This window comes from Panulirus ornatus, chromosome 10 (assembly GCF_036320965.1).
Source record: "Panulirus ornatus isolate Po-2019 chromosome 10, ASM3632096v1, whole genome shotgun sequence".
In the NCBI taxonomy this organism is placed as follows: Eukaryota; Metazoa; Arthropoda; class Malacostraca; order Decapoda; family Palinuridae; genus Panulirus; species Panulirus ornatus.
This window is the reverse complement of record NC_092233.1, coordinates 24,432,850-24,458,923: the sequence shown is the minus strand read 5'-3', so window position 1 is coordinate 24,458,923 and position 26,074 is coordinate 24,432,850. Positions and strand designations below refer to the sequence as shown.

At 41.9% G+C, this 26,074-nt stretch overlaps 1 protein-coding gene across 1 annotated transcript in view; it reads left to right on the top strand.

The window, feature by feature from the left end:
- sdt (MAGUK p55 family member stardust) overlaps positions 1 to 26,074 on the top strand; it is a 963,188-nt gene that overhangs the window by 935,066 nt on the left and 2,048 nt on the right. Inside the window, 3 exon segments of the mRNA XM_071665600.1 lie at positions 2,813 to 2,977; positions 3,440 to 3,753; positions 10,793 to 10,981. Coding sequence (XP_071521701.1) covers positions 2,813 to 2,977; positions 3,440 to 3,753; positions 10,793 to 10,978 — 665 coding nt within the window. The 3' untranslated portion in view covers positions 10,979 to 10,981.

Genomic DNA, 26,074 nt, shown 5'->3' with positions numbered 1-26,074 from the left:
TAAATGCTACATACAAATCCATTTGCTTTTCTAAGTGTTTCTCACATACATTCTTCAAAGCAAACACCTGATCCACACATCCTCTACCACTTCTGAAACCACACTGCTCTTCCCCAATCTGATGCTCTGTACATGCCTTCACCCTCTCAATCAATACCCTCCCATATAATTTACCAGGAATACTCAACAAACTTTTTTTTTTTTTTTCAAACTATTCGCCATTTCCCACGTTAGCGAGGTAGCGCAAGGAAACAGACGAAAGAATGGCCCAACCCACCCACATACACATGTATATACATACATGTCCACCCATGCACAATATACATACCTATACATCTCAAACGTATACATATATATATACACACACACATATATATATATATAAATATATATAAATATATATATATATATCTTTTCTTTCTTTTAAACTATTCGCCATTTCCCACGTTAGCGAGGTAGCGCAAGGAAACAGACGAAAGAATGGCCCAACCCACCCACATACACATGTATATACATACATGTCCACCCATGCACAATATACATACCTACACAGCTTTCCATGGTTTACCCCAGACGCTTCACATGCCTTGATTCAATCCACTGACAGCACGTCAACCCCTGTATACCACATCGCTCCAATTCACTCTATTCCTTGCCCTCCTTTCACCCTCCTGCATGTTCAGGCCCCGATCACACAAAATCCTTTTCACTCCATCTTTCCACCTCCAATTTGGTCTCCCTCTTCTCCTCGTTCCCTCCACCTCCGACACATATATCCTCTTGGTCAATCTTTCCTCACTCATTCCATGTGCCCAAACCATTTCAAAACACCCTCTTCTGCTCTCTCAACCACGCTCTTTTTATTTCCACACATCTCTCTTACCCTTACGTTACTTACTCGATCAAACCACCTCACACCACACATTGTCCTCAAACATCTCATTTCCAGCACATCCATCCTCCTATGCACAACTCTATCCATAGCCCACGCCTCGCAACCATACAACATTGTTGGAACTACTATTCCTTCAAACATACCCATTTTTGCTTTCCGGGATAATGTTCTCGACTTCCACACATTTTTCAAGGCTCCCAAAATTTTCGCCCCCTCCCCCACCCTATGATCCACTTCCGCTTCCATGGTTCCATCCGCTGACAGATCCACTCCCAGATATCTAAAACACTTCACTTCCTCCAGCCTCTCACCATTCAAACTCACCTCCCAATTGACTTGACCCTCAACCCTACTGTACCTAATAACCTTGCTCTTATTGACATTTACTCTTAACTTTCTTCTTCCACACACTTTACCAAACTCCGTCACCAGCTTCTGCAGTTTCTCACATGAATCCGCCACCAGCGCTGTATCATCAGCGAACAACAACTGACTCACTTCCCAAGCTCTCTCATCCCCAACAGACTTCATACTTGCCCCTCTTTCCAAAACTCTTGCATTTACCTCCCTAACAACCCCATCCATAAACAAATTAAACAACCATGGAGACATCACACACCCCTGCCGCAAACCTACATATATATATATATTTTTTTTTTTTTTTCAAACTATTCGCCATTTCCCGCATTAGCGAGGTAGCGTTAAGAACAGAGGACTGGGCCATTGAGGGAATATCCTCACCTGGCCCCCTTCTCTGTTCCTTCTTTTGGAAAATTAAAAAAAATTGAGGGGGAGGATTTCCAGCCCCCTGCTCTCTTCCCTTTTAGTCGCCTTCTACGACACGCGGGGAATATGTGAGAAGTATTCTTTCTCCCCTATCCCCAGGGATATATATATATATATATATATATATATATATATATATATATATATATATATATATATATATATGTATAAATATCCACTGCAATGCCATCCAAACCTGCTGCTTTGCCGGCTTTCATCTTCCGTAAAGCTTTTACTACTTCTTCTCTATTTACCAAATCATTTTCCCTAACCCTCTCACTTTGCACACCACCTCGACCAAGACACCCCACATCTGCCACTCTATCATCAAACACATTCAACAAATTGGAGGTGGAAAGATGGAGTGAAAAAGATTTTGTGTGATCGGGGCCTGAACATGCAGGAGGGTGAAAGGAGGGCAAGGAATAGAGTGAATTGGAGCGATGTGGTATACCGGGGTTGACGTGCTGTCAGTGGATTGAATCAAGGCATGTGAAGCTTCTGGGGTAAACCATGGAAAGCTGTGTAGGTATGTATATTTGCGTGTGTGGACGTATGTATATACATGTGTATGGGGGGGTTGGGCCATTTCTTTCGTCTGTTTCCTTGCGCTACCTCGCAAACGCGGGAGACAGCGACAAAGTATAAAAAAAAAAAAAAAATTTATAAATATACACACACACTCGATGTCACGGAAGATTACTGCACATTTTGAAGTCAAATTCAAAACATTCGCTGAGTATGTTACATAACTGATTTAACACCTTTTCTTTTTCACAGTTTAGACATAGCTTTTGAAACTTTTAGATGCATAAGGATTTTTTTCCCAGATGTTATAAATCCAGATATAATTAGTGACATAATTGAACAACCTATGCAGGTGTCTTTGGATACCCAAATCGTATATTGTTAGTTTAACAAGTTTTTAGAGAATACCATCCAGGCTGTCCAGTATCACCCCATTTTTTAATTTCTGATGCATTCCTTATTTGTGGTAAAGGTTTTGCTTAGAGCATGTGCAAAGTTTTGCCGATTAACTATGTAAAGTATTTACCTTGAAGGTTGCTAATGTAATTGATTATTTGATGATGAAACCTTAATGTTTATACTAATTACATTTACTTTCTACAGATTTTGATTCGGAAGAAATTCTCACATATGAAGATGTGGCGTTGTATTACCCAAGAGCGAATAGAAAACGACCTATTGTCCTCATTGGCCCTCCAAATATTGGACGGCATGAACTCAGGCAAAAACTCATGGAGGATAGGGACAGATTTGCTGCTGCCATTCCACGTGAGTTTGCTCTCTCTTTCTCAAGCTTTCCTTGCATGTATCAAATGAAGGTTAGTGTGTTAAGGGAAAATTATTTAAATATAGCTTTAATGAGGATTATATGAATATTTAAAAACAAAAGTTATAGGTGTATTTAAAACCATTACTGGGTGAATGTTATACAACACCAAGCACACTACAAGTGATAGGGCATTCCTACCTTTCTCTAAACTTTGGGGTTAGGGACTCTATTTCTCTCTGTTCACTTGATCAACCCCTCATAATAAATGGAAATGTGTATATTGATAAACATGTATAAGTTATTTCCTTACAACACAGTGACTCTTGTAGAGTATACATGTAGAAATAACCTTTTTAATCATTCCCTACTACTCTATGATATATTCTGTGGTTATTCTATGTGCTTTGCTTTAAGTACATTGCATTTGTTCCAATGGATATTGATTGTATTCCCTTTTACAGACACATCTCGTGCACGAAGAGAAACGGAGTTGGATGGTCAAGATTATCACTTCATTTCACGGACACAGTTTGAGGCTGATATCCTTGCACGCAAATTTGTAGAACATGGGGAATATGAGAAAGCCTATTATGGGACCAGCATAAATGCCATTAGAGCTGTTGTGAATTCTGGCAAAATTTGTGTCTTGAATCTTCACCCTTTATCCCTCAAGATTCTCAAGAGTTCTGACCTCAAACCATTTGTAGTATTTGTTGCTCCCCCATCGCTGGAGAAACTGAGGCAGAAGAAACAGAGATTAGGAGAACCAGTAAAGGTTTGTTATTAACATCCTTATGTTATAGATGATGAAACTAGAGATTTCTTGATTCAAACTACAAAAAAATATATTTATTTTTCAGACTATTTAGTATATCTTCTGTAACTATCCGTCATGGTGGCTTATGTGTTTTTTCCAAGTATCCCTCTCTTTGCTGAGCTGTATACACCACTGCATACTAAACCGTTATACTGAACTGTAGTATACAACTGAATACTAGCATTCTAACTTACATAAAACTTCCTCTTGTCTTCAGTGTCCTTGTCATAAATTTTCATTCTTTTTCACCATGTACCTAAACTCTCAGTCTTGGAAAACTAAATCCTTAAACCCTTTAACCACATCACCTCTGATCTGTATCTCCCTCTTGAATCTACATTTCCTTCATCATGGTTTCTTCTCTTTGTCTAGCTTTCGTTTACACTGGTATTCAAATAGATAAGAATGTGATAAACTTGTTTCAGATAGACTCTTTTGCACCTGTTGATTCTCAGTTTTCCTGTTTATATTCATTAGACCTCCAATCACTTAATTGCCTTTCACATATTTAACTGACATTTCTTGGTGGATGGTACTGAAATGTTTGACATCATTAGAATATCAGACCTGTACACCAGTTACTCTTATCTCACTTCTGTTTTTTTTTGACATCTTTTTTCTTTTTCATTTTTTCTTTGTATTGTTTCCTGTATGAGTCCATTTATATTAGTTTTTGCACAACAGCAGTGCACATGAGGACCACATAGAGCACACTTCACAAACTTTCCTCTGACCATTTAGTTGTACTGATAGGGCCTGATGCACATTATAGTTCTGCTCCTGGTCTGCTTTCACTCTGGTTAAAATATTGTTACATGTATTTCAATGGGGGCATGCACACTATCGCTCACAGTTTGCTCTCTCTCTGATCACACACAAGCAATGGTCTTCCAAAAGATATTTTGAGCAGAGCGGGAGTGGACTGTGACTGGAACGAGAGCAACTGTGTGCATTACCCAACAGTCTCACTCCAGTCTTGGCCCAGTCATGAAGTGGGAGGCTGTCTCTCCATCCTTGCCTATAAACCCCAAGAAACCAACCATGTGGAATTATGAAAGAATTTGCCCTCATCATCACTTAGATAGGGATAAAGAGTGTAAAATTCCCCATCTTCCAACATTGGATGGAGGTAACCAAGTTCTCCCTTTCCTATCGAGTTTTTGTTTGTTTCTTCTTCCAATGCTATGGCGATCATAGCCAACTCAGATGAAGAAAAATCCATCTTCTACTGCCAGATGCACTGTAGATAGCCTGCAACTGGAGTGGACTGGGATGACCATTGCTTGAACATGAGTGTCTCATGTGAGAAGCTATAGTGTGCATCAAGCCTAACTCTACACCTATCCTGCTCAACCCAGTGCCCAACTAACCTGTCTCTTTCCACTGCTAAACCTCATAATTTTACTTTTATTGATATATATAGGTACAACACCGAATATCTGGCAACTGATATTTCGGCACCTTTAGTCTGGACAAAATTACATGAGGAAATTTGAAATTACTGTGGCAACCAGACTAGTTTACTGGGCAGCCACAGATGGCATTGTGTGTAGGGCATGCTTATTTACACTCTTTACGCTGCACTTGTTGGTGGTGATATTGCAATTTTGTGAGATTCTTAGCTTATTTTGCTTAGATTTTAACCTTAGCTATGGCTTCTAAGACATATGAGTGTGTCAGGCATGGTGTCAAATGTAAACACCAGTCCATATTGATCCAAGATAAAGTAGAACTGTTGAAAAAAATTATGGACCATGGTGTTTCGGTGCATAAGCTGTGTGACATCTACAGTATTGGTTCATCAACTGTTGATGATATAAAGAAGGGAGAAAATATTGAAATTCTATGCAGACAGTGATTCCAAGAAACAAATGACGATTAGAAAAACTATGAAAGTTGGTAAGAGTACTGAGCACAATCGAGTGATAATAGAATTGTTTCGACAGTGTCGGAGTGATGGAGTGAACTTGTCAGGTAGCATGATAATGGACCAGGCTAAGTAGTTCCATAAAGTACTTAGATTACAACATAAGTGTTACTATAGTGAAGGATGGCTTCAAAGATCCAAGAAGAGTCATGGAATTTCCATGAATAAAGTGTGCGGAGAAAAGGGGTCTGCAAACCAAGAAAGGGCTGCCGAGTATGGGGACGAATTTGCAAAACTCGGAGCTAATGAGCACCTCAGTCCTGAGCAGGGGTATGATGCAGACGAAACTGCATTATTCTGGTGATGCAAACCTAGGAAAACACTGTATAACAGAAGACGAAGAAGACCCCACAGGATTCAAACTATCTAAGGACAAACTTACCATCTTAGGTTGCTCAAACACTTAATATTTGTTTAATTTAAGTTTCTAGCAGTCCATGGTATACTTTAAGACACATAGGAGATGTATGATTAGTGGGTTAGAGGTGTGTTGACGAATTATTATTGCGTGACCACGGTAGGTCTGGCAAAATGGTTAATTGGGCAAGGCTTTGGGACCAAGCGTGCTGGAAAATCAGTGGTGCACCTGTACTCTCAATTTTCTCCATTATCACTCTATCCCAGACTGAGTTTCTCACTTGAATCTGCCATCAATGCTGTGTCATCAGGTAACAGAACTAACTTACCTCCCTGGCCAGCCTCAGTTCTTGACAAACTGCAGATCTACCCCTCTTCCCAACACCTTCACATTTACCTCCTTCACCATCCTATCCATAAATAAATAAAACAGCCATGGGTACATCACCAACCCCTCCAAGAGAAACTCCTTCCTCTTGTTGCTTATTTTGTGCAACTACATATCACTTGCACTCCTTCCCTGCAAGTGATACCCATACACCTCTTTTCTCAGTCACTGGCAACTTAACTTCCTCATCCTACCACTCGCTACCCATTTTTCACCTCTCCACCTCCCACTTTCTGTATGCCACACTCTCTTCTCACACTTGTCAGCACTGCTTCTCTAAATACCTTCCATTCCTTACACATATGTTTACATCTTTTTCTTTCATATATGATTGCTGTGTCCTGTAGTAAGCGAGGTTACATCAGGAACAGATAAGAACCTTTTAAGAAGATCATGTGGCCCTTTCATACTTGTTTGCCATTTTCTGGGTTAGCAAAGTAGTGCCAGGAACAGTTGAAGGAATGGCCTCATTTATTCACATTCACTCATGTGTCCACAACTGGGCCTCGCAGAACTTAATGTGGTTTCATATGTCCTTACTGAATCAGTTGATAGCATGTTGCATTGTTTTCCACATCACTGAAGTTTACTCTGTCCCATTCATGCCTTACACCACCCCACATGTATAGGCCCTGAGCATTCAAAATCTATTTTACTTTATCCTCCCGCCTCCAGTTTGGTTTTCCCCTTTCCATATCCCCTCCACTTCTGAAACATATACCCTTTTAGTCAATCTCTCCTCATTCCATCTATTTATATTTCTGATACTGGTTCCAACTAAACTTCCTTAAGAGGGTGGCCACAGCAGTAGTCTCCATACTAGTATATTCCAGAGCCACTTCTTAGTCTTTAGTGCCTGATCCTTAACAGGCCACTGGCAGAGGGCAACTCTAGTGCAGTGTTTAATTAGGCACCTACCTGTTGTTCATACTGACTACTTTTACCTAATACTCCTACCTACCTACTGCTTCTTCCTAAATGTTCCTACCTCCTGCTTCTATCAACTGCTCCTACCATTTTGCCAAAAGGTGGGGCTAGCACAGAGTGCTCACCGCTGGAAAATCTAGTTACAAAGAATGAGTTATGTGGTTGATGTTTGGGTGAGGCAGAAAGGAAAGACATCTACCTGGGTCAAAGGAGTGCAATTGACAAACACTGAGGTGCTAGCTCACTATGGTGGGTAGTAATGGTAATATACCTCCCTGATCAGTGGTTGCCTACCAACTACCATTCATTTTCTTTATGTTGTTGAATGTGTCTAATGATAGAGTGGCAGATGTAGGGTGTTTTGGTTAGGGTGGTGTGTGAAATGAAAGTGTAAGGGAGAGTGGTTTGGTGAAGGGAGGAGAGGTGGTGAAAGCCTTGTAGATAATGAAATCTGGCAAGGTGGAAGGTTTAGATGGTATTGCAGTTGAATATATTAAGAAAGGGGGTGACTATGTTGTTGATTGGTTGGTAAGGATATTCATTGTATGCATGTTCAAACTACAAAGGCATAAGTTTGTTGAGTATTCCTGGATAATTGTATAGGAGGGTATTGATTGAAAGGGTGAAGGCATGTACAGAGCATCAGACTGGGGAGGAGCAGTGTGGTTATAGAAGCGGTAGAGGATATGTGGATCAGAAGCTTGCTTTAAAGAATGTATGCAAGAAATACTCAGAAAAACAGATGGATTTGTATGTTGTACGTGGCATTTATGGATCTGGGGAAGGCATATTATAGGGTTGATAGAGATGCTTTGTAGAAGGTTTTAAGAATATATGGTGTGGGAGGTAAGGTGCTAAAAGCAGTGAGAAGTTTCTATCAGGGGTTTAAGGCAGAGAAGTTTCTATCTGGGGTTTAAGGCAGTGAGAAGTTTCTATCAAGGGTTTAAGGCATGTGTGTGAGTGGGAAGAGAGGAGAGTAATTGATTCCCAGTGAAGGTTGGTCTGTGGCAGGGGTGTGTGATGTCACCATGGTTGTTTAATTTGTTTATGGATGGGGTGGTTAGGGAGGTAAATGCAAGAGTTTTGGGGAGAGGGGCAAATATGCAGTCCGTTGGGGATGAAAGGGCCTGGGAAGTGAGTTAGTTGTTCTCCGATGATGCAGCACTGGTGGCTGATTTGAGTGAGAAACTGCAGTTGGTAAATGAACTTGCTTTTGCTACAAGGCACCTCTACATACCAATTTGTATTTAGGTGAGGGCAGAAAGAAGCATAAAATGTACAAGTATGACTTGAATCCTTTGGGGTTAATTAGGAGCAAGGAAATGATGGATTCCTCTAGAGTGAGAAGTTTCTCAAAAAGACTGCTCACTTTTGTCCATTGATGATGTTACAACCTCATTGAAGGTGACTTTTCAGTTGCAGCTAAATAGGTAACACCTTATTATTGATTTTAGTTGGTAAGGATATTCACTGTATGTATGTATCATGGTGAGGAGATTGAGGATTGGCGGAATGCATGCATAGTGCCATTTGAACAACACCAAGGGGGGTAAAGTTGATTGTTCAAATTACACAAGTATAAGTTTGTTATTTCTGGTAAGTTGTATAGGAGGGTATTGATTGAGAGGGTGAAGACATGTACAGAGCATCAGATTGGGGAGGTGCAGTATGGTTTCAGAAGTAGTAAAGGATGTGTGGATCAGGTGTTTGCTTTAAAGAATGTGTGACAAATACTTAGAAAAACAGATGAATTTGTATATGGCACTTATTCATCTGGAGAAGGCATATGATATGGTTGATAGAGATGCTTTGTGGAAGGTCTTGAGAGTATACAGTGTAGGAGGAAAGCTGATAGAAGCAGTGAATGTAAGGCTTGTGTATGAGTAGGAAGAGAGGAGAGTGAATGGTTCCAAGTGAAGGTTTGGCTGCAGCAGGAGTCTGTGATGTCACCATGGTTGTTCAGTTTGTTTATGATTGGGATGGTGAGGGAGTAAATGCAAAAGTTTTGGAGAGAGGGGCACGTATGCAGTCTGTGGGGGTGAGAGAGTGTGGGAAGTCAGTCAGTTGTTGTTTGCCTATGATAGTGCTGGTGGCAGATTCAAGTGAGAAACTGCAGAAGTTGGTGACTGAGTTTGGAAGAGTGTGTGAAAGGAGAAGGTTGAGAGTGAATGTGAATAAAAGTATGGCATTAGGTTCAGCAGGGTTGAGGGACAAGTTAGTAGGGGTGTAAGAAAATTTGGAGGAAGTAAAGTGCTTTGGATGTCTGGCAGTGAATGGAACCATGGAAGTGGAAGTGAGTCATAGGGTGGGGGAGGGGGACAAAGGTTCTAGGAGCATTAAAGAATGTGTGGGAAGAGAGAATGTTATTTCAGAGGGCAAAAATGGATATACTTGAAGGCATAGTAGTCCCAGTGATGTTATATGAATGTGAGGAGGGTGGATGTGTTGGAAATGAAACATTTGAGGACAGTGTATGGTGTGAGGTAGTTTGATCAAGTAAGCAATATATGGATATGAGGGATTTTTTTTTTTTTTATACTATTCGCCATTTCCCGCGATAGCGAGGTAGCGTTAAGAACAGAGGACTGGGCCTTTGAGGGAATACCCTCACCTGGCCCCCTTCTCTGTTCCTTCATTTGGGAAAAAGAAAAAAAAAAAAAAAAAAAAAAAAAAAAAAAAAACGAGAGGGGAGGATTTCCAGCCCCCCGCTCCCTTCCCTTTTAGTCGCCTTCTACGACACGCAGGGAATACGTGGGAAGTATTCTTTCTCCCCTATCCCCAGGGATAAGGATATGAGGGATGTGTGGTAATTAAAAGAGTGTGGCTGAGAGAGTAAAAGAGGGTGTGGTGAAATGGTTTGGACATATGGAGAGAATGAGTGAGGAAAGGTTGACAAAGAGGATATATTTGTCAGAAGTGAAGTGAACGAGGAGAATGGGGAGACCAAATTGGAGATGGAAGGATGGAGTGAAAAAAGCTTTGAACAATTGGGGCCTGAACATGCGGAAGGGTGAAGGGTGTGAATGGAATAGAGTGATGTGGAATGACGTGGTATGTGCTGTCAGTGGACTGAACTGGGTATGTGAAGAGTCCATGATAAAACATGGAAAAGTCTGTGGGACATGGATATGGATAGGGAGCTGTGGTTGCACGCATTACACAACATGACAGCTAGAGAAAGGTTGTGAACATCTGTGGCCTTTCTTCCTCTGTTCCTGACACAACCTTGCTAACACAGGAAATGGCAGTCACATCTGTGGCCTTTCTTCCTTTGTTCCTGACACAACCTTGCTAATGCAGGAAATGACAGTCAGGTATGAATAAGAAGAATGCACTAGATCTCATTTTAATTATTCTGGTATAAGTTTGCATTTCAATATTATAACTTCATATTTCAGGATGAGGAGCTCAAGGAAACCATAGAAAAGGCTAGGGAGATGGAAGAACAGTATGGTCATTATTTTGACCTTATCATCATCAATCAGGATGTAGATCGTGCCTACCACCAGCTACTACATGAAATAAACATGCTAGAGCGAGAGCCTCAGTGGGTTCCTGCAGCTTGGCTTGCGCATGATCAGTGATGGGTATGTTTTTAATGTTTTTTCTGGTGTATATTTCATTATATCACTGTATGATAGCCCTTAAATTACAGATAATCTTATAATGTATAAGGCAAATGCATCATTTGAGTAAAAGATTGGTTGAATAACTTGTGACGCCGCAGGATAGGTGAGAAAAGATGAAAAAAAAAAGCATATATGGTGTAGTTGGAATAAGAACAAAGAAGTAGAAAATGATGAAAAGGTTTCCGTTATATGAAAAAGTAATAAGAAAGATTCGGACTTTATTGTCATGTGTATGATGTAGCAGATTTTAAGTCAGACAGGATAATTTGTTATTGAAGATATAAGAAGAGGTAGACCAGATATGATGATAACATCAGGGTTATGGATTTGCTACTTTTCTGTTGAGTGCAATGAAGTAAATTCATTTAGTCTTGCATGACATTCCAACTTAGTGCAGTAATCCTTTGATTTAACTGACCCTGATATAAAGGATTTCGGATTTAACAGACAAATAATAATACAATACATTAATTAATAATAATGGAAAAAAAAATCTCAAATGCTGTACCATGCACATTTCATGTTGCACTTGTTTTTGGTACCATAGGGTAAACCTGCTTTGTTTCGTTTTCAGTCTGCCTCATGCTATCATAGTCAAGTTATATACAGAGTGTTTCTGTTATTTCAGAATTGTGACTTTATTAAAAAATTTTGCAATCCTTACAATTCAAAATGGTATCAAGTGATTGTAAGAGGCACAATGAAAGTAGGTACTCCATCCTCAATTTATTTTAAAAAAGTATCCTTTCACAGGAGAAGGGTGGCATCACCTCTATCTCACTCTGACTCCTGCCTCCATCTGCCCGGTGAGTGTTCCCACACTGCCAGGTGCCAGCTGCCCAACTATCATACCATATACTAAACCCTATACCCCCTCATGAGATTTTGGTAACTAGCCATCACATTTTCTAAAAACAAAAACAAATCTAAAAACAAGAAAAAAAGAATGAAATTAAAATTCAACAGGGCATAAGGCAAATACATACACAGATCACTGCTCAGTAAGGTTACACTTCCTTTACATGCAAGAACAAAAATGACACAATGTTACTGTGTTCACTCTTCACAGGAGCCATCACAAACATAATCTTGCAAGTGTGCGGGAGGTGTCTCACATGGTGAGAGTGCCGCCACCTGAGGCTGGGTGTTGCCACAACTGGGGGCGAAGCCGTTGCTGGTGGGTACTCCCCTTGACCCTCAGATGTTGTGGACATCAGCAAAACCTGGGGGCATGGATGATGTGGGTTTCACAGAGACAGGTGGCCATTATGGTCTAACTTCACTGAGTATTGTTGTCTATGCGGCTTCACCTCCACTACCATGCCTGACCTGTCCCACACCTTTGAAGCAATGTCCTGCACACAGACAGGGGTGCCCACAGACAGCTGGGGCAGCGTAGCGGCATTACCTGCTGGGCTGCCCTACACACGAGCCTGGCTTTCTGTTATGGCCCGCTCCCTGTTTCACCAGTTTATCAGATAATGTTGCCAGGGCACCAAGACACCACCTCACAACTGTCTCCCTGCTGCCAGCTGTGCAGGTGATTTATCCCCCTCTCTTGGGGGTGGCTGTTGAGATATTGGATCACAGCCTGAGTCACTTTGCTGTTTTGTAAGCTACCTCCAACACCGGTGTTGCCCCTCAACACCTGTTTGGCTGCCTTCACTGCTGCTTTGGTGCATCCATTGGACTGGGGGAAGGGGCTGAGGAGAAGCAGGCCATGATTCCCCATTTTTTTTGTATAAAGCTTCTATCTCCTCACTTTCTAGATAATTTCCCCTGTCCAAAACAATTTCTCTGGGTGTGCCCCATCTCCTGAAGAAGGTGAGCAACCTTGCGATAACGTGGAATTTTCCCATGTAGGTTCGAATCCCACTCATTGTGCCATATAAGAGGTGTAATGAAAGCAGGTAGTCCATCCTCACTGTATTATAAAGAACTATCCTTCCATGGGAGAGGGGTGGCATCATCTCTGTTTCAGTCTGACTCCTGCCTCTAACTGCCTGGCGAGTGTTCCTATGCTGTCAGGTGCCTGCTGCCTAACTATCGTACCACACAATAAACCCTACAGTGATAGAGGAGTTAGAAGAAGGCATGTGAACTTAAAGGTGACACTGAAATAGGTTACATACGATTTAACAGACTTTTGGCACAAACAGACACCCCTTCCCCTTATTAGTCTGTTAAATCAAGGATTACTGTATTAAAATATGGAAACTTAAATGCATTTAGATTAGTGTGGAAGTTTGTGGTTTACTTTAGCAAGCTGGATGTGGTATCAGGGTGCATGAAACGAGATGTAGTATGTACTTGATGATTCCTTGTAAATGAAAAAGATGAAAGAAACATAGAAACAGCAACTGAAGGGGGTAAAACATCATCCCTCTTTCTGTGCCAGACATACATAGTAGTTACATCATGGAAGAAGCTATAAGATAAGAAATCATGATCACTGGAATTACCATTGACTTTATAAGTACAAGTAGCATAGAAATGATATGTGAAATTCCAGGAATTATAGCAAAATCTGAAGATTTGTAGAGGTTTTCAAAAGAGAAGAGAAAATGTTGGTAAGAAGAGAGTGGTGAGAATAAGTGAGCTTGGAAAGCTTGTATGAGGAAGTATCTGGAGAGATTGAGTGTAGAATGGCAAAATGTGAGAGCAAATGATGTGAGGGAAGTGGGTGAGGAATGGGATGTATTTAGGGAAGCAGTGATGGCATGTACAAAATATGCATGTGGCATGAAAAAGGTGGGAGGTGGGCAGATTAGAAAGAATAGAGAATGGTGGAATGAAGAAGTAAAGTTGTTAGTGAAAGTGATAAGAGAGGCATTTGGACAATACTTACAAGGAAGGAGATGTATAAAAGAAAGTGGCAGGAGGTCAAGAGGAAGGTGCAGTGGTTGAAAAAGAGGGCTAATGAGAGTTGGGGTGAGAGAGTATCATTAAACTTTAGGGAGAATAGAAATATGTCTTGGAAGGAGGTAAATAATGTGTGTAAGACAAAGAGTACAAATGGGAACATTGTTGAAGGTAGTGATGAAGTGAGAGGGAGATGGAGTGAGTACTTTGAAGGTTTGTAGAATTCGTTTGATGTTAGAGTGGCAGATGTAGGGTGTTTTGGTCAGGGTGGTGTGTGAAGTGAGAGGGTTAAGGAGAATGGTTTGGTTAAGAGAGGAGGTAGTGAAAGCCTTGCAGAAGGTGAAATCTGGCAAGACAGCAGGTTTGGATGGTATTGCAGTTGAATTTATCAAGAAAGGGGGTGACTGTGTTGTTGACTGGTTGGTATGTATGGATCATAATGAAGTGCCTGAGGATTGGAGGAATGCATGTATAGTGCCAATGTACCTAAGGCAAAGGGGATAAAGTGAGTGTTCAAACAACAGAGGAATAAGTTTGTTGAGTATTACTGGAAAATTGTATGGGAGGGTATTGATTGAGAGGGTCAAGGCATGTACAGAGCATCAGATTGGGGAGGAGCAGTGTGGTTTCAGAAGTGGTAGAGGATGTGTGGATCAGTTGTTTGCTTTGATGAATGTGTGAGAAGTACCTAGAAAAATAGATGGATTTATATGTGGCATTTATGGATCTTGAGAAGGCATATGTGGAAGGTTTTAAGAGTATATGGTGTGGGAGGTAAGCTACTGGAAGCAGTGAATAGATTTTATTAAAGATGTAAGGCATGTGTATGAGTAGGAAATGAGGAAAGTGATTGGTTGTCAGTGAAGATTTTTCTGCGGTACGGGTGTGTGATGACCCTGTGGTTATTTGATTTGTTTATGGATTGGGTGGTTAGGGAGGTAAATGCAATTTTTTTGGAGAGAGGGGCAGGTATGCAGTCTGTTGGAGATGAGAGGACCTGGGAAGTGAGTCAGTTGTTGTTTGCCTATGATACAGCATTGGTGGCTAATTTGAGTGAGAAACTGCAGGAGTTCGGGAGTGAGTTTGGAGAAGTGTGTTAAAGGAGAAAGTAAATGTAAGTAAGAACAAGGTTATTAGGTTCACCAGAGTTGAGGGACAACTTAATTGGTATGTAAGTTTGAATGAAGAAAAATTGGAGGAAGTGAAGTGTTTTAGATATATGGGAGTGAAGATAGCAGAGAATGGAACCGTGGAAGCAGAAGTGAGTCACAGGATGGAGGAAGGGGCAAAGGTTCTGGGAGTAATGAAGAATGTGTGGAAAGAGAGAATGTTACCTCAGAGAGCAAAAATGGGTATGTTTGAAGGAATAGTGGTTCCAACAGTATTGTATGGTTGCGAGGCATGGGCTGTTGATGGAGTTGTACGGAAGAGGGAGGATGTGTTGGAAATGAAATGTTTGTGGACAATATGGAGTGTGAGGTGGTTTGATTGATTAAATAATGAGGAGGTAAGAGAGATTGTGGTAATAAAAAGAGTGTGGTTGAGAGAGCAAAAGAGGGTGTGTAGAATATGGACATATGGAGAGAATGAGTGAGGAAAGGTTGACAAGAAGTGGGAGACCAAACTGGAGGTGGAAGCATGGAGTGAAGAGGATTTTGAGCGACTGGGGCTTGAACATACAGGAGAGTGAGAGGCATGCAAGGAATAGAGTGAATTGGAACAATGTGGTATACCAGTGTTGACGTGCTATCAGTGGACTGAACCAGCCAGAGACTAAGTGTGAATAAATGTGGCCTTTTTTGTCTGTTTTCCTGGCACAGCCTCACTGAAGCAGGGGTAGTGATGCTGTTTCCTGTGGGGTGCGGTGTCACCAGAAATGGATGAGGGCAAGCAAGTATGAGTATGTACAAGTGTATATATGTATGTCCCCAGGGATCTGGGAGAAAGAATACTTCCCACGTATTCCCTGCATTTCGTAGAAGGCAACTAAAAAGGGCAGGAGCGGATGGCTGGAAATCCTCCCCTCTCATTTCTTTTTAATTTTCCAAAAGAAGGAACAGAGAAGGGGGCCAGGTGAGGATATTCCCTGAAGGGCCCAATCCTCTGTTCTTAACGCTACCTTGCTAACGTGGGAAATGGCAAATAGTATGATGTGAAAGTCTGTGTATATATATATATCTTTCTTTCTTTCATACTATTCACCATTTCCCGCATTAGCGAGGTACTGTTAAGAACAGAGGACTGGGCCTTTTAGGGAATATCCTCACCTGGCCCCCTTCTCTGTTCCTTCTTTTGGAAAATTAAAAAAAATTGAGAGGGGAGGATTTCCAGCCCCCCGCTCCCTTCCCTTTTAGTCGCCTTCTATGACACGCAGGGAATACGTGGGTAGTATTCTTTCTCCCCTATCCCCAGGGATAATATATATATATATATATATATATATATATATATATATATATATATATATATATATACATATATTTTTTTTTTTTTTATTATACTTTGTCGCTGTCTCCCGCGTTTGCGAGGTAGCGCAAGGAAACAGACGAAAGAAATGGCCCAACCCCCCCCCCCATACACATGTATATACATACGTCCACACACGCAAATATACATACCTACACAACTCTCCATGGTTTACCCCAGACGCTTCACATGCCTTGATTCAATCCACTGACAGCACGTCAACCCCGGTATACCACATCGCTCCAATTCACTCTATTCCTTGCCCTCCTTTCACCCTCCTGCATGTTCAGGCCCCGATCACACAAAATCTTTTTCACTCCATCTTTCCACCTCCAATTTGGTCTCCCTCTTCTCCTCGTTCCCTCCACCTCCGACACATATATCCTCTTGGTCAATCTTTCCTCACTCATCCTCTCCATGTGCCCAAACCACTTCAAAACACCCTCTTCTGCTCTCTCAACCACGCTCTTTTTATTTCCACACATCTCTCTTACCCTTACGTTACTCACTCGATCAAACCACCTCACACCACACATTGTCCTCAAACATCTCATTTCCAGCACATCCATCCTCCTGCGCACAACTCTATCCATAGCCCACGCCTCGCAACCATACAACATTGTTGGAACCACTATTCCTTCAAACATACCCATTTTTGCTTTCCGAGATAATGTTCTCGACTTCCACACATTCTTCAAGGCCCCCAGAATTTTCGCCCCCTCCCCCACCCTATGATCCACTTCCGCTTCCATGGTTCCATCCGCTGCCAGATCCACTCCCAGATATCTAAAACACTTCACTTCCTCCAGTTTTTCTCCATTCAAACTCACCTCCCAATTGACTTGACCCTCAACCCTACTGTACCTAATAACCTTGCTCTTATTCACATTTACTCTTAACTTTCTTCTTCCACACACTTTACCAAACTCAGTCACCAGCTTCTGCAGTTTCTCACATGAATCAGCCACCAGCGCTGTATCATCAGCGAACAACAACTGACTCACTTCCCAAGCTCTCTCATCCCCAACAGACTTCATACTTGCCCCTCTTTCCAAAACTCTTGCATTTACCTCCCTAACAACCCCATCCATAAACAAATTAAACAACCATGGAGACATCACACACCCCTGCCGCAAACCTACATTCACTGAGAGCCAATCACTTTCCTCTCTTCCTACACGTACACATGCCTTACATCCTCGATAAAAACTTTTCACTGCTTCTAACAACTTTCCTCCCACACCATATATTCTTAATACCTTCCACAGAGCATCTCTATCAACTCTATCATATGCCTTCTCCAGATCCATAAATGCTACATACAAATCCATTTGCTTTTCTAAGTATTTCTCACATACATTCTTCAAAGCAAACACCTGATCCACACATCCTCTACCACTTCTGAAACCACACTGCTCTTCCCCAATCTGATGCTCTGTACATGCCTTCACCCTCTCAATCAATACCCTCCCATATAATTTACCAGGAATACTCAACAAACTTATACCTCTGTAATTTGAGCACTCACTCTTATCCCCTTTGCCTTTGTACAATGGCACTATGCATGCATTCCGCCAATCCTCAGGCACCTCACCATGAGTCATACATACATTAAATAACCTTACCAACCAGTCAACAATACAGTCACCCCCTTTTTTAATAAATTCCACTGCAATACCATCCAAACCTGCTGCCTTGCCGGCTTTCATCTTCCGCAAAGCTTTCACTACCTCTTCTCTGTTTACCAAATCATTTTCCCTAATCCTCTCACTTTGCACACCACCTCGACCAAGACACCCTATATCTGCCACTCTATCATCAAACACATTCAACAAACCTTCAAAATACTCACTCCATCTCCTTCTCACATCACCACTACTTGTTATCACCTCCCCATTTGCGCCCTTCACTGAAGTTCCCATTTGCTCCCTTGTCTTACGCACTTTATTTACCTCCTTCCAGAACATCTTTTTATTCTCCCTAAAATTTAATGATACTCTCTCACCCAACTCTCATTTGCCCTTTTTTTCACCTCTTGCACCTTTCTCTTGACCTCCTGTCTCTTTCTTTTATACATCTCCCACTCAATTGCATTTTTTCCCTGCAAAAATCGTCCAAATGCCTCTCTCTTCTCTTTCACTAATAATATTACTTCTTCATCCCACCACTCACTACCCTGTCTAATCAACCCACCTCCCACTCTTCTCATGCCACAAGCATCTTTTGCACAATCCATCACGGATTCCCTAAATACATCCCATTCCTCCCCCACTCCCCTTACTTCCATTGTTCTCACCTTTTTCCATTCTGTACTCAGTCTCTCCTGGTACTTCCTCACACAGGTCTCCTTCCCAAGCTCACTTACTCTCACCACCCTCTTCACCCCAACATTCACTCTTCTTCTGAAAACCCATACAAATCTTCACCTTAGCCTCCACAAGATAATGATCAGACATCCCTCCAGTTGCACCTCTCAGCACATTAACATCCAAAAGTCTCTCTTTCGCACGCCTGTCAATTAACACGTAATCCAATAACGCTCTCTGGCCATCTCTCCTACTTACATAAGTATACTTATGTATATCTCGCTTTTTAAACCAGGTATTCCCAATCATCAGTCCTTTTTCAGCACATAAATCTACAAGCTCTTCACCATTTCCATTTACAACACTGAACACCCCATGTATACCAATTATTCCCTCAACTGCCACATTACTCACCTTTGCATTCAAATCACCCATCACTATAACCCGGTCTCGTGCATCAAAACCACTAACACACTCATTCAGCTGCTCCCAAAACACTTGCCTCTCTTGATCTTTCTTCTCATGCCCAGGTGCATATGCACCAATAATCACCCACCTCGCGTTTGCGAGGTAGCGCAAGGAAACAGACGAAAGAAATGGCCAAACCCACCCCCACACGCATGTATATACACACACGTCCACACACGCAAATATACATACCTATACATCTCAATGTACACATATGTCTACACACACAGACACATACATATATACCCATGCACACAATTTACACTGTCTGCCTTTATTCATTCCCATCGCCACCTCGCCACACATGGAATACCATCCCCCTTCCCCCTCATGTGTGCGGGGTAGCGCTAGGAAAAAAACAACAAAGGCCTCATTCGTTCACACTCAGACTCTAGCTGTCATGCAATAATGCCTGAAACCACAGCTCCCTTTCCACATCCAGGCCCCACACAGCTTTCCATGGTTTACCCCAGACACTTCACATGCCCTGATTCAGTCCACTGACAGCACGTCAACCCCGGTATACCACATCGATCCAATTCACTCTATTCCTTGCCCGCCTTTCACCCTCCTGCATGTTCAGGCCCCGATCACTCAAAATCTTTTTCACTCCATCTTTCCACCTCCAATTTGGTCTCCCACTTCTCCTCGTTCCCTCCACCTCCGACACATATATCCTCTTGGTCAATCTTTCCTCACTCATTCTCTCCATGTGCCCAAACCATTTCAAAACACCCTCTTCTGCTCTCTCAACCACGCTCTTTTTATTTCCACACATCTCTCTTACCCTTACATTACTTACTCGATCAAACCACCTCACACCACACATTGTCCTCAAACATCTCATTTCCAGCACATCCACCCTCCTGCGCACAACTCTATCCATAGCCCACGCCTCGCAACCATACAACATTGTTGGAACCACTATTCCTTCAAACATACCCATTTTTGCTTTCCGAGATAATCTCGACTTCCACACATTCTTCAAGGCTCCCAGGATTTTCGCCCCCTCCCCCACCCTATGATTCACTTCCGCTTCCATGATTCCATCCGCTGCCAGATCCACTCCCAGATATCTAAAACACTTTACTTCCTCCAGTTTTTCTCCATTCAAACTTACCTCCCAATTGACTTGACCCTCAACCCTACTGTACCTAATAACCTTGTTCTTATTCACATTTACTCTTAACTTTCTTCTTTCACACACTTTACCAAACTCAGTCACCAGCTTCTGCAGTTTCTCACATGAATCAGCCACCAGCGCTGTATCATCAGCGAACAACAACTGACTCACTTCCCAAGCTCTCTCATCCACAACAGACTTCATTCTTGCCCCTCTTTCCAAAACTCTTGCATTCACCTCCCTAACAACCCCATCCATAAACAAATTAAACAACCATGGAGACATCACACACCCCTGCCGCAAACCTACATTCACTGAGAACCAATCACTTTCCTCTCTTCCTACACGTACACATGCCTTACGTCCTCGATAAAAACTTTTCACTGCTTCTAACAACTTGCCACCCACACCATATATTCTTAATACCTTCCACAGAGCATCTCTATCAACTCTATCATATGCCTTCTCCAGATCCATAAATGCTACATACAAATCCATTTGTTTTTCTAAGTATTTCTCACATACATTCTTCAAAGCAAACACCTGATCCACACATCCTCTACCACTTCTGAAACCACACTGGTCTTCCCCAATCTGATGCTCTGTACATGCCTTCACCCTCTCAATCAATAACCTCCCATATAATTTACCAGGAATACTCAACAAACTTATACCTCTGTAATTTGAGCACTCACTCTTATCCCCTTTGCCTTTGTACAATGGCACTATGCACATATTCCGCCAATCCTCAGGCACCTCACCATGAGTCATACATACATTAAATAACCTTACCAACCAGTCAACAATACAGTCACCCCCTTTTTTAATAAATTCCACTGCAATACCATCCAAACCTGCTGCCTTGCCGGCTTTCATCTTCCGCAAAGCTTTTACTACCTCTTCTCTGTTTACCAAATCATTTTCCCCAACCCTCTCACTTTGCACACCACCTCGACCAAGACACCCTATATCTGCCACTCTATCATCAAACACATTCAACAAACCTTCAAAACACTCACTCCATCTCCTTCTCACATCACCACTACTTGTTATCACCTCCCCATTTGCGCCCTTCACTGAAGTTCCCATTTGCTCCCTTGTCTTACGCACTTTATTTACCTCCTTCCAGAACATCTTTTTATTCTCCCTAAAATTTAATGATACTCTCTCACCCCAACTCTCATTTGCCCTCTTTTTCACCTCTTGCACCTTTCTCTTGACCTCCTGTCTCTTTCTTTTATACATCTCCTACTCAGTTGCACCTTTTCCCTGCAAAAATCGTCCAAATGCCTCTCTCTTCTCTTTCACTAATAATCCCACTTCTTCATCCCACCACTCACTACCCTTTCTATTCAACCCACCTCCCACGCTTCTCATGCCACGAGCATCTTTTGCGCAATCCATCACTGATTCCCTAAATACATCCCATTCCTCCCCCACTCCCCTTACTTACATCTTTTTATTCTCCCTAAAATTTAATGATACTCTCTCACCCCAACTCTCATTTGCCCTCTTTTTCACCTCTTGCACCTTTCTCTTGACCTCCTGCCTCTTTCTTTTATACATCTCCCATCAAGCAGTATGAGGGGAAAAGATAAAAGCAAGCTGTGTGTGAGGTGTATAGTCTCTAGCTGTCACATGTAATGCACTGAAACCACAGCTCCCTATCCACATCCAGGCCCCACAGACCTTTCAGTGGTTTACCACAGATGTTTCACATGCCCTGGTTCAGTCCATTGACAGCATATCGACCTGGTATACCACATTATTCCAATTCACTATAATTCTTGCACGCCTCTCACCCTCCTGCATGTTCAGCCCTCAATCGCTGAAAATCTTTTTCACTCCATCCTTCCACTTCCAATTAGGTCTCATGGTTCTCCTTGTTCCCTCCACTTCTGACACATATATATTGTCTTTGTCAGTCTTTCCTCACTCATTCTCCTCTTCTGCTGTCTCAACCACACCTTTTATTACCATAAACTTCTCTTACCCTTTCATTACTTATCTGATCAAATCATCTCACACCTCGTATTGTCTTCAAACATTTAATTTCTAACACATCCACCCTCCTCTGAACAACCCTATCTATAGCCCAAGCCTGGCAACCATATAATATTGTTGGAACTACTATTCCTTCAAGCATACCTATTTTTGCTCTCTGAAATAACATTCTCTTTCCACACATTCTTCATCGTTCCCAGAACCTTCGCCCCTAATCCCCACCCTAAGACTCACTTCTGCTTCCATGGTTCAAATCACTGCTAAGTCTACTCCTAGATATCTAAAACACTTCACTTCCTTCAATTTTTCTTCATTCAAACTCACATCACAAATAGTTTGTCCCTCAACCCTGCTGAATAAATAACCTTGCTCTTATTCACACTAACTCTCAACTTTCTCCTATCACACACTTAACCAAATTTTTCCAAACTCAGTCACCAACTTAAGCAGTTTCTCATTCGAGTCAGCCACCAGTGATGTATCACTGGTGAACAACAACTGACTCACTTCCCATGCCCTCTCATCCCCAACAGACAGCAAACTCGCCCCTCTTTTCAAAATTCTTGCATTTACCTCCTTAACCACCCTATCTAAAAACAGATTAAACTACTGTGGTGACATCACACACCCCTTCTGCAGACCAACCTTCACTTAACCAATCACTCTCCTCTCTTCTTACTCGTACACATGCCTAACACCCTTGATAAAAAATTCAACAGCTTACCTCCCACACCATATACTCTTAAGACCTTCCACAAAGCATCTCTATCAAATGCCTTCTCCAGATCCATAAATACTATATACAAATCCACCTGTTTTTCTTAGTACTTCTCACACACATTCTTCAAAGCAAACACTTGATCCACACATCCTATACCACTTTTGAAACCACACTGTTACTACCCAGTCTGGTGCTCTGTACGTGCCTTCACCCTCTTAATCAATACCTTCTCATACAATTTTCCAGGAATACTCAACAAACTTAGGCCTCTGTAGTTTGAACACTCATCTTTATCCTCTTTGCCTTTGTACAATGGCACTATACATGCATTCTGCCAATCCTCAGGCACTTCACTATGATCCATACATACTGAATACCCTTACCAACCAATCAACAACAAAGTCACCCCCTTTCTTATAAATTCAACTGCAATACCATCCAAACCTGCCACCTTGCTGGATTTCATCTTCTTCAAGACTCTCACCACTTCCTTTCCCTTTACCAAACCATTTTCCCCGACTCTCACTTTGCACACCACCCTGACCAAAACACCCTACATCTGCCACTCTATCATCAAACATACTCAACAAACCTTCAAAATACTCACTCCATCTCACTTCACCACTGTTCCCATTTGTTCTCTTGTCTTATGCACATTATTTATCTCCTTCCAAAACATCTTTTTATCCTCCCTAAAGTTTGATGATACTCTCTCACCCCAATCCTCACTTGCACTCCTTTTTTGCAAATATCGTCCAAACACCTCTCTTTTTTTCTTTCACTAACAACTTTACTTCATCCCACCACTCACTACCCTTTCTAATCTGTCCACCTCCCACATGCATCTCTTCCACATTGCCATCACTGCTTCCTTAAATACATTCCATTCCTCAACCACTCCTCTCACATTATTTGCTCTTCTTTTGCCATTCTACACAATCTCTTCTGGTATTTCTTCACACGTCTCTTTTCTAAGCTCACTTTCTCTCACCACTCTGTTCTCTCTGACATTCTCTCCTTTTTTGAATACCTCCACAAATCTTCACCTTTGCCTCCACAAGATAGTGATCAGACAATTCTCCAGCTGTCCCTCTCAGCACATTAACATCCAAAAGAGTCTTTTACAAGCTTATTAATTAACACGTAATCTATTAATGCCCTTTAACCATCTCTCCTACTTGCAGATGTTTTTTTTTTTTTTTTTTTTTTATACCTCGTCGCTGTCTCCCGCGGTTGCGAGGTAGCGCAAGGAAACAGACGAAAGAAATGGCCCAACCCCCCCATACACATGTACATACACACGTCCACACACGCAAATATACATACCTACACAGCTTTCCATGGTTTACCCCGGACGCTTCACATGCCTTGATTCAATCCACTGACAGCACGTCAACCCCTGTATACCACATCGCTCCAATTCACTCTATTCCTTGCCCTCCTTTCACCCTCCTGCATGTTCAGGCCCCGATCACACAAAATCCTTTTCACTCCATCTTTCCACCTCCAATTTGGTCTCCCTCTTCTCCTCGTTCCCTCCACCTCCGACACATATATCCTCTTGGTCAATCTTTCCTCACTCATTCTCTCCATGTGCCCAAACCATTTCAAAACACCCTCTTCTGCTCTCTCAACCACGCTCTTTTTATTTCCACACATCTCTCTTACCCTTACGTTACTTACTCGATCAAACCACCTCACACCACACATTGTCCTCAAACATCTCATTTCCAGCACCTCCATCCTCCTGCGCACAACTCTATCCATAGCCCACGCCTCGCAACCATACAACATTGTTGGAACCACTATTCCTTCAAACATACCCATTTTTGCTTTCCGAGATAATGTTCTCGACTTCCACACATTTTTCAAGGCTCCCAAAATTTTCGCCCCCTCCCCCACCCTATGATCCACTTCCGCCTCCATGGTTCCATCCGCTGACAGATCCACTCCCAGATATCTAAAACACTTCACTTCCTCCAGTTTTTCTCCATTCAAACTCACCTCCCAATTGACTTGACCCTCAACCCTACTGTACCTAATAACCTTGCTCTTATTCACATTTACTCTTAACTTTCTTCTTCCACACACTTTACCAAACTCCGTCACCAGCTTCTGCAGTTTCTCACATGAATCCGCCACCAGCGCTGTATCATCAGCGAACAACAACTGACTCACTTCCCAAGCTCTCTCATCCCCAACAGACTTCATACTTGCCCCTCTTTCCAAGACTCTTGCATTTACCTCCCTAACAACCCCATCCATAAACAAATTAAACAACCATGGAGACATCACACACCCCTGCCGCAAACCTACATTCACTGAGAACCAATCACTTTCCTCTCTTCCTACACGTACACATGCCTTACATCCTCGATAAAAACTTTTCACTGCTTCTAACAACTTGCCTCCCACACCATATATTCTTAATACCTTCCACAGAGCATCTCTATCAACTCTATCATATGCCTTCTCCAGATCCATAAATGCTACATACAAATCCATTTGCTTTTCTAAGTATTTCTCACATACATTCTTCAAAGCAAACACCTGATCCACACATCCTCTACCACTTCTGAAACCACACTGCTCTTCCCCAATCTGATGCTCTGTACCTGCCTTCACCCTCTCAATCAATACCCTCCCATATAATTTACCAGGAATACTCAACAAACTTATACCTCTGTAATTTGAGCACTCACTCTTATTGCAGATGTATACTTGTGTATATATCTCTTTTTTTAACCAGGTATTCCCAATCACCAGTCTTATCTCAGCACACAAATCCACAAGCTCTTCACCATTTCCATTCACAACACTGAATACCCCATATACACCAATTATACCTTAAACTGTCACATTACTCACGTTTGCATTTAAATCACCCATCACTAATATCCTGTCTCGTGCACCAAAACTGCCAACTCACTCACTCAGCTGCTCCCAAAACACTTGCCTCTCGTGATCTTTCTTCTCATGACCAGGTGCATATGCACCGGTAATCACCCATCTCTCTGCGTCCACTTTCAGCTTTACCCACATCATTCTAGAATTTAATTCCTTACACTCTATCACACTCCCACAACTCCTCCTTCAAGAGT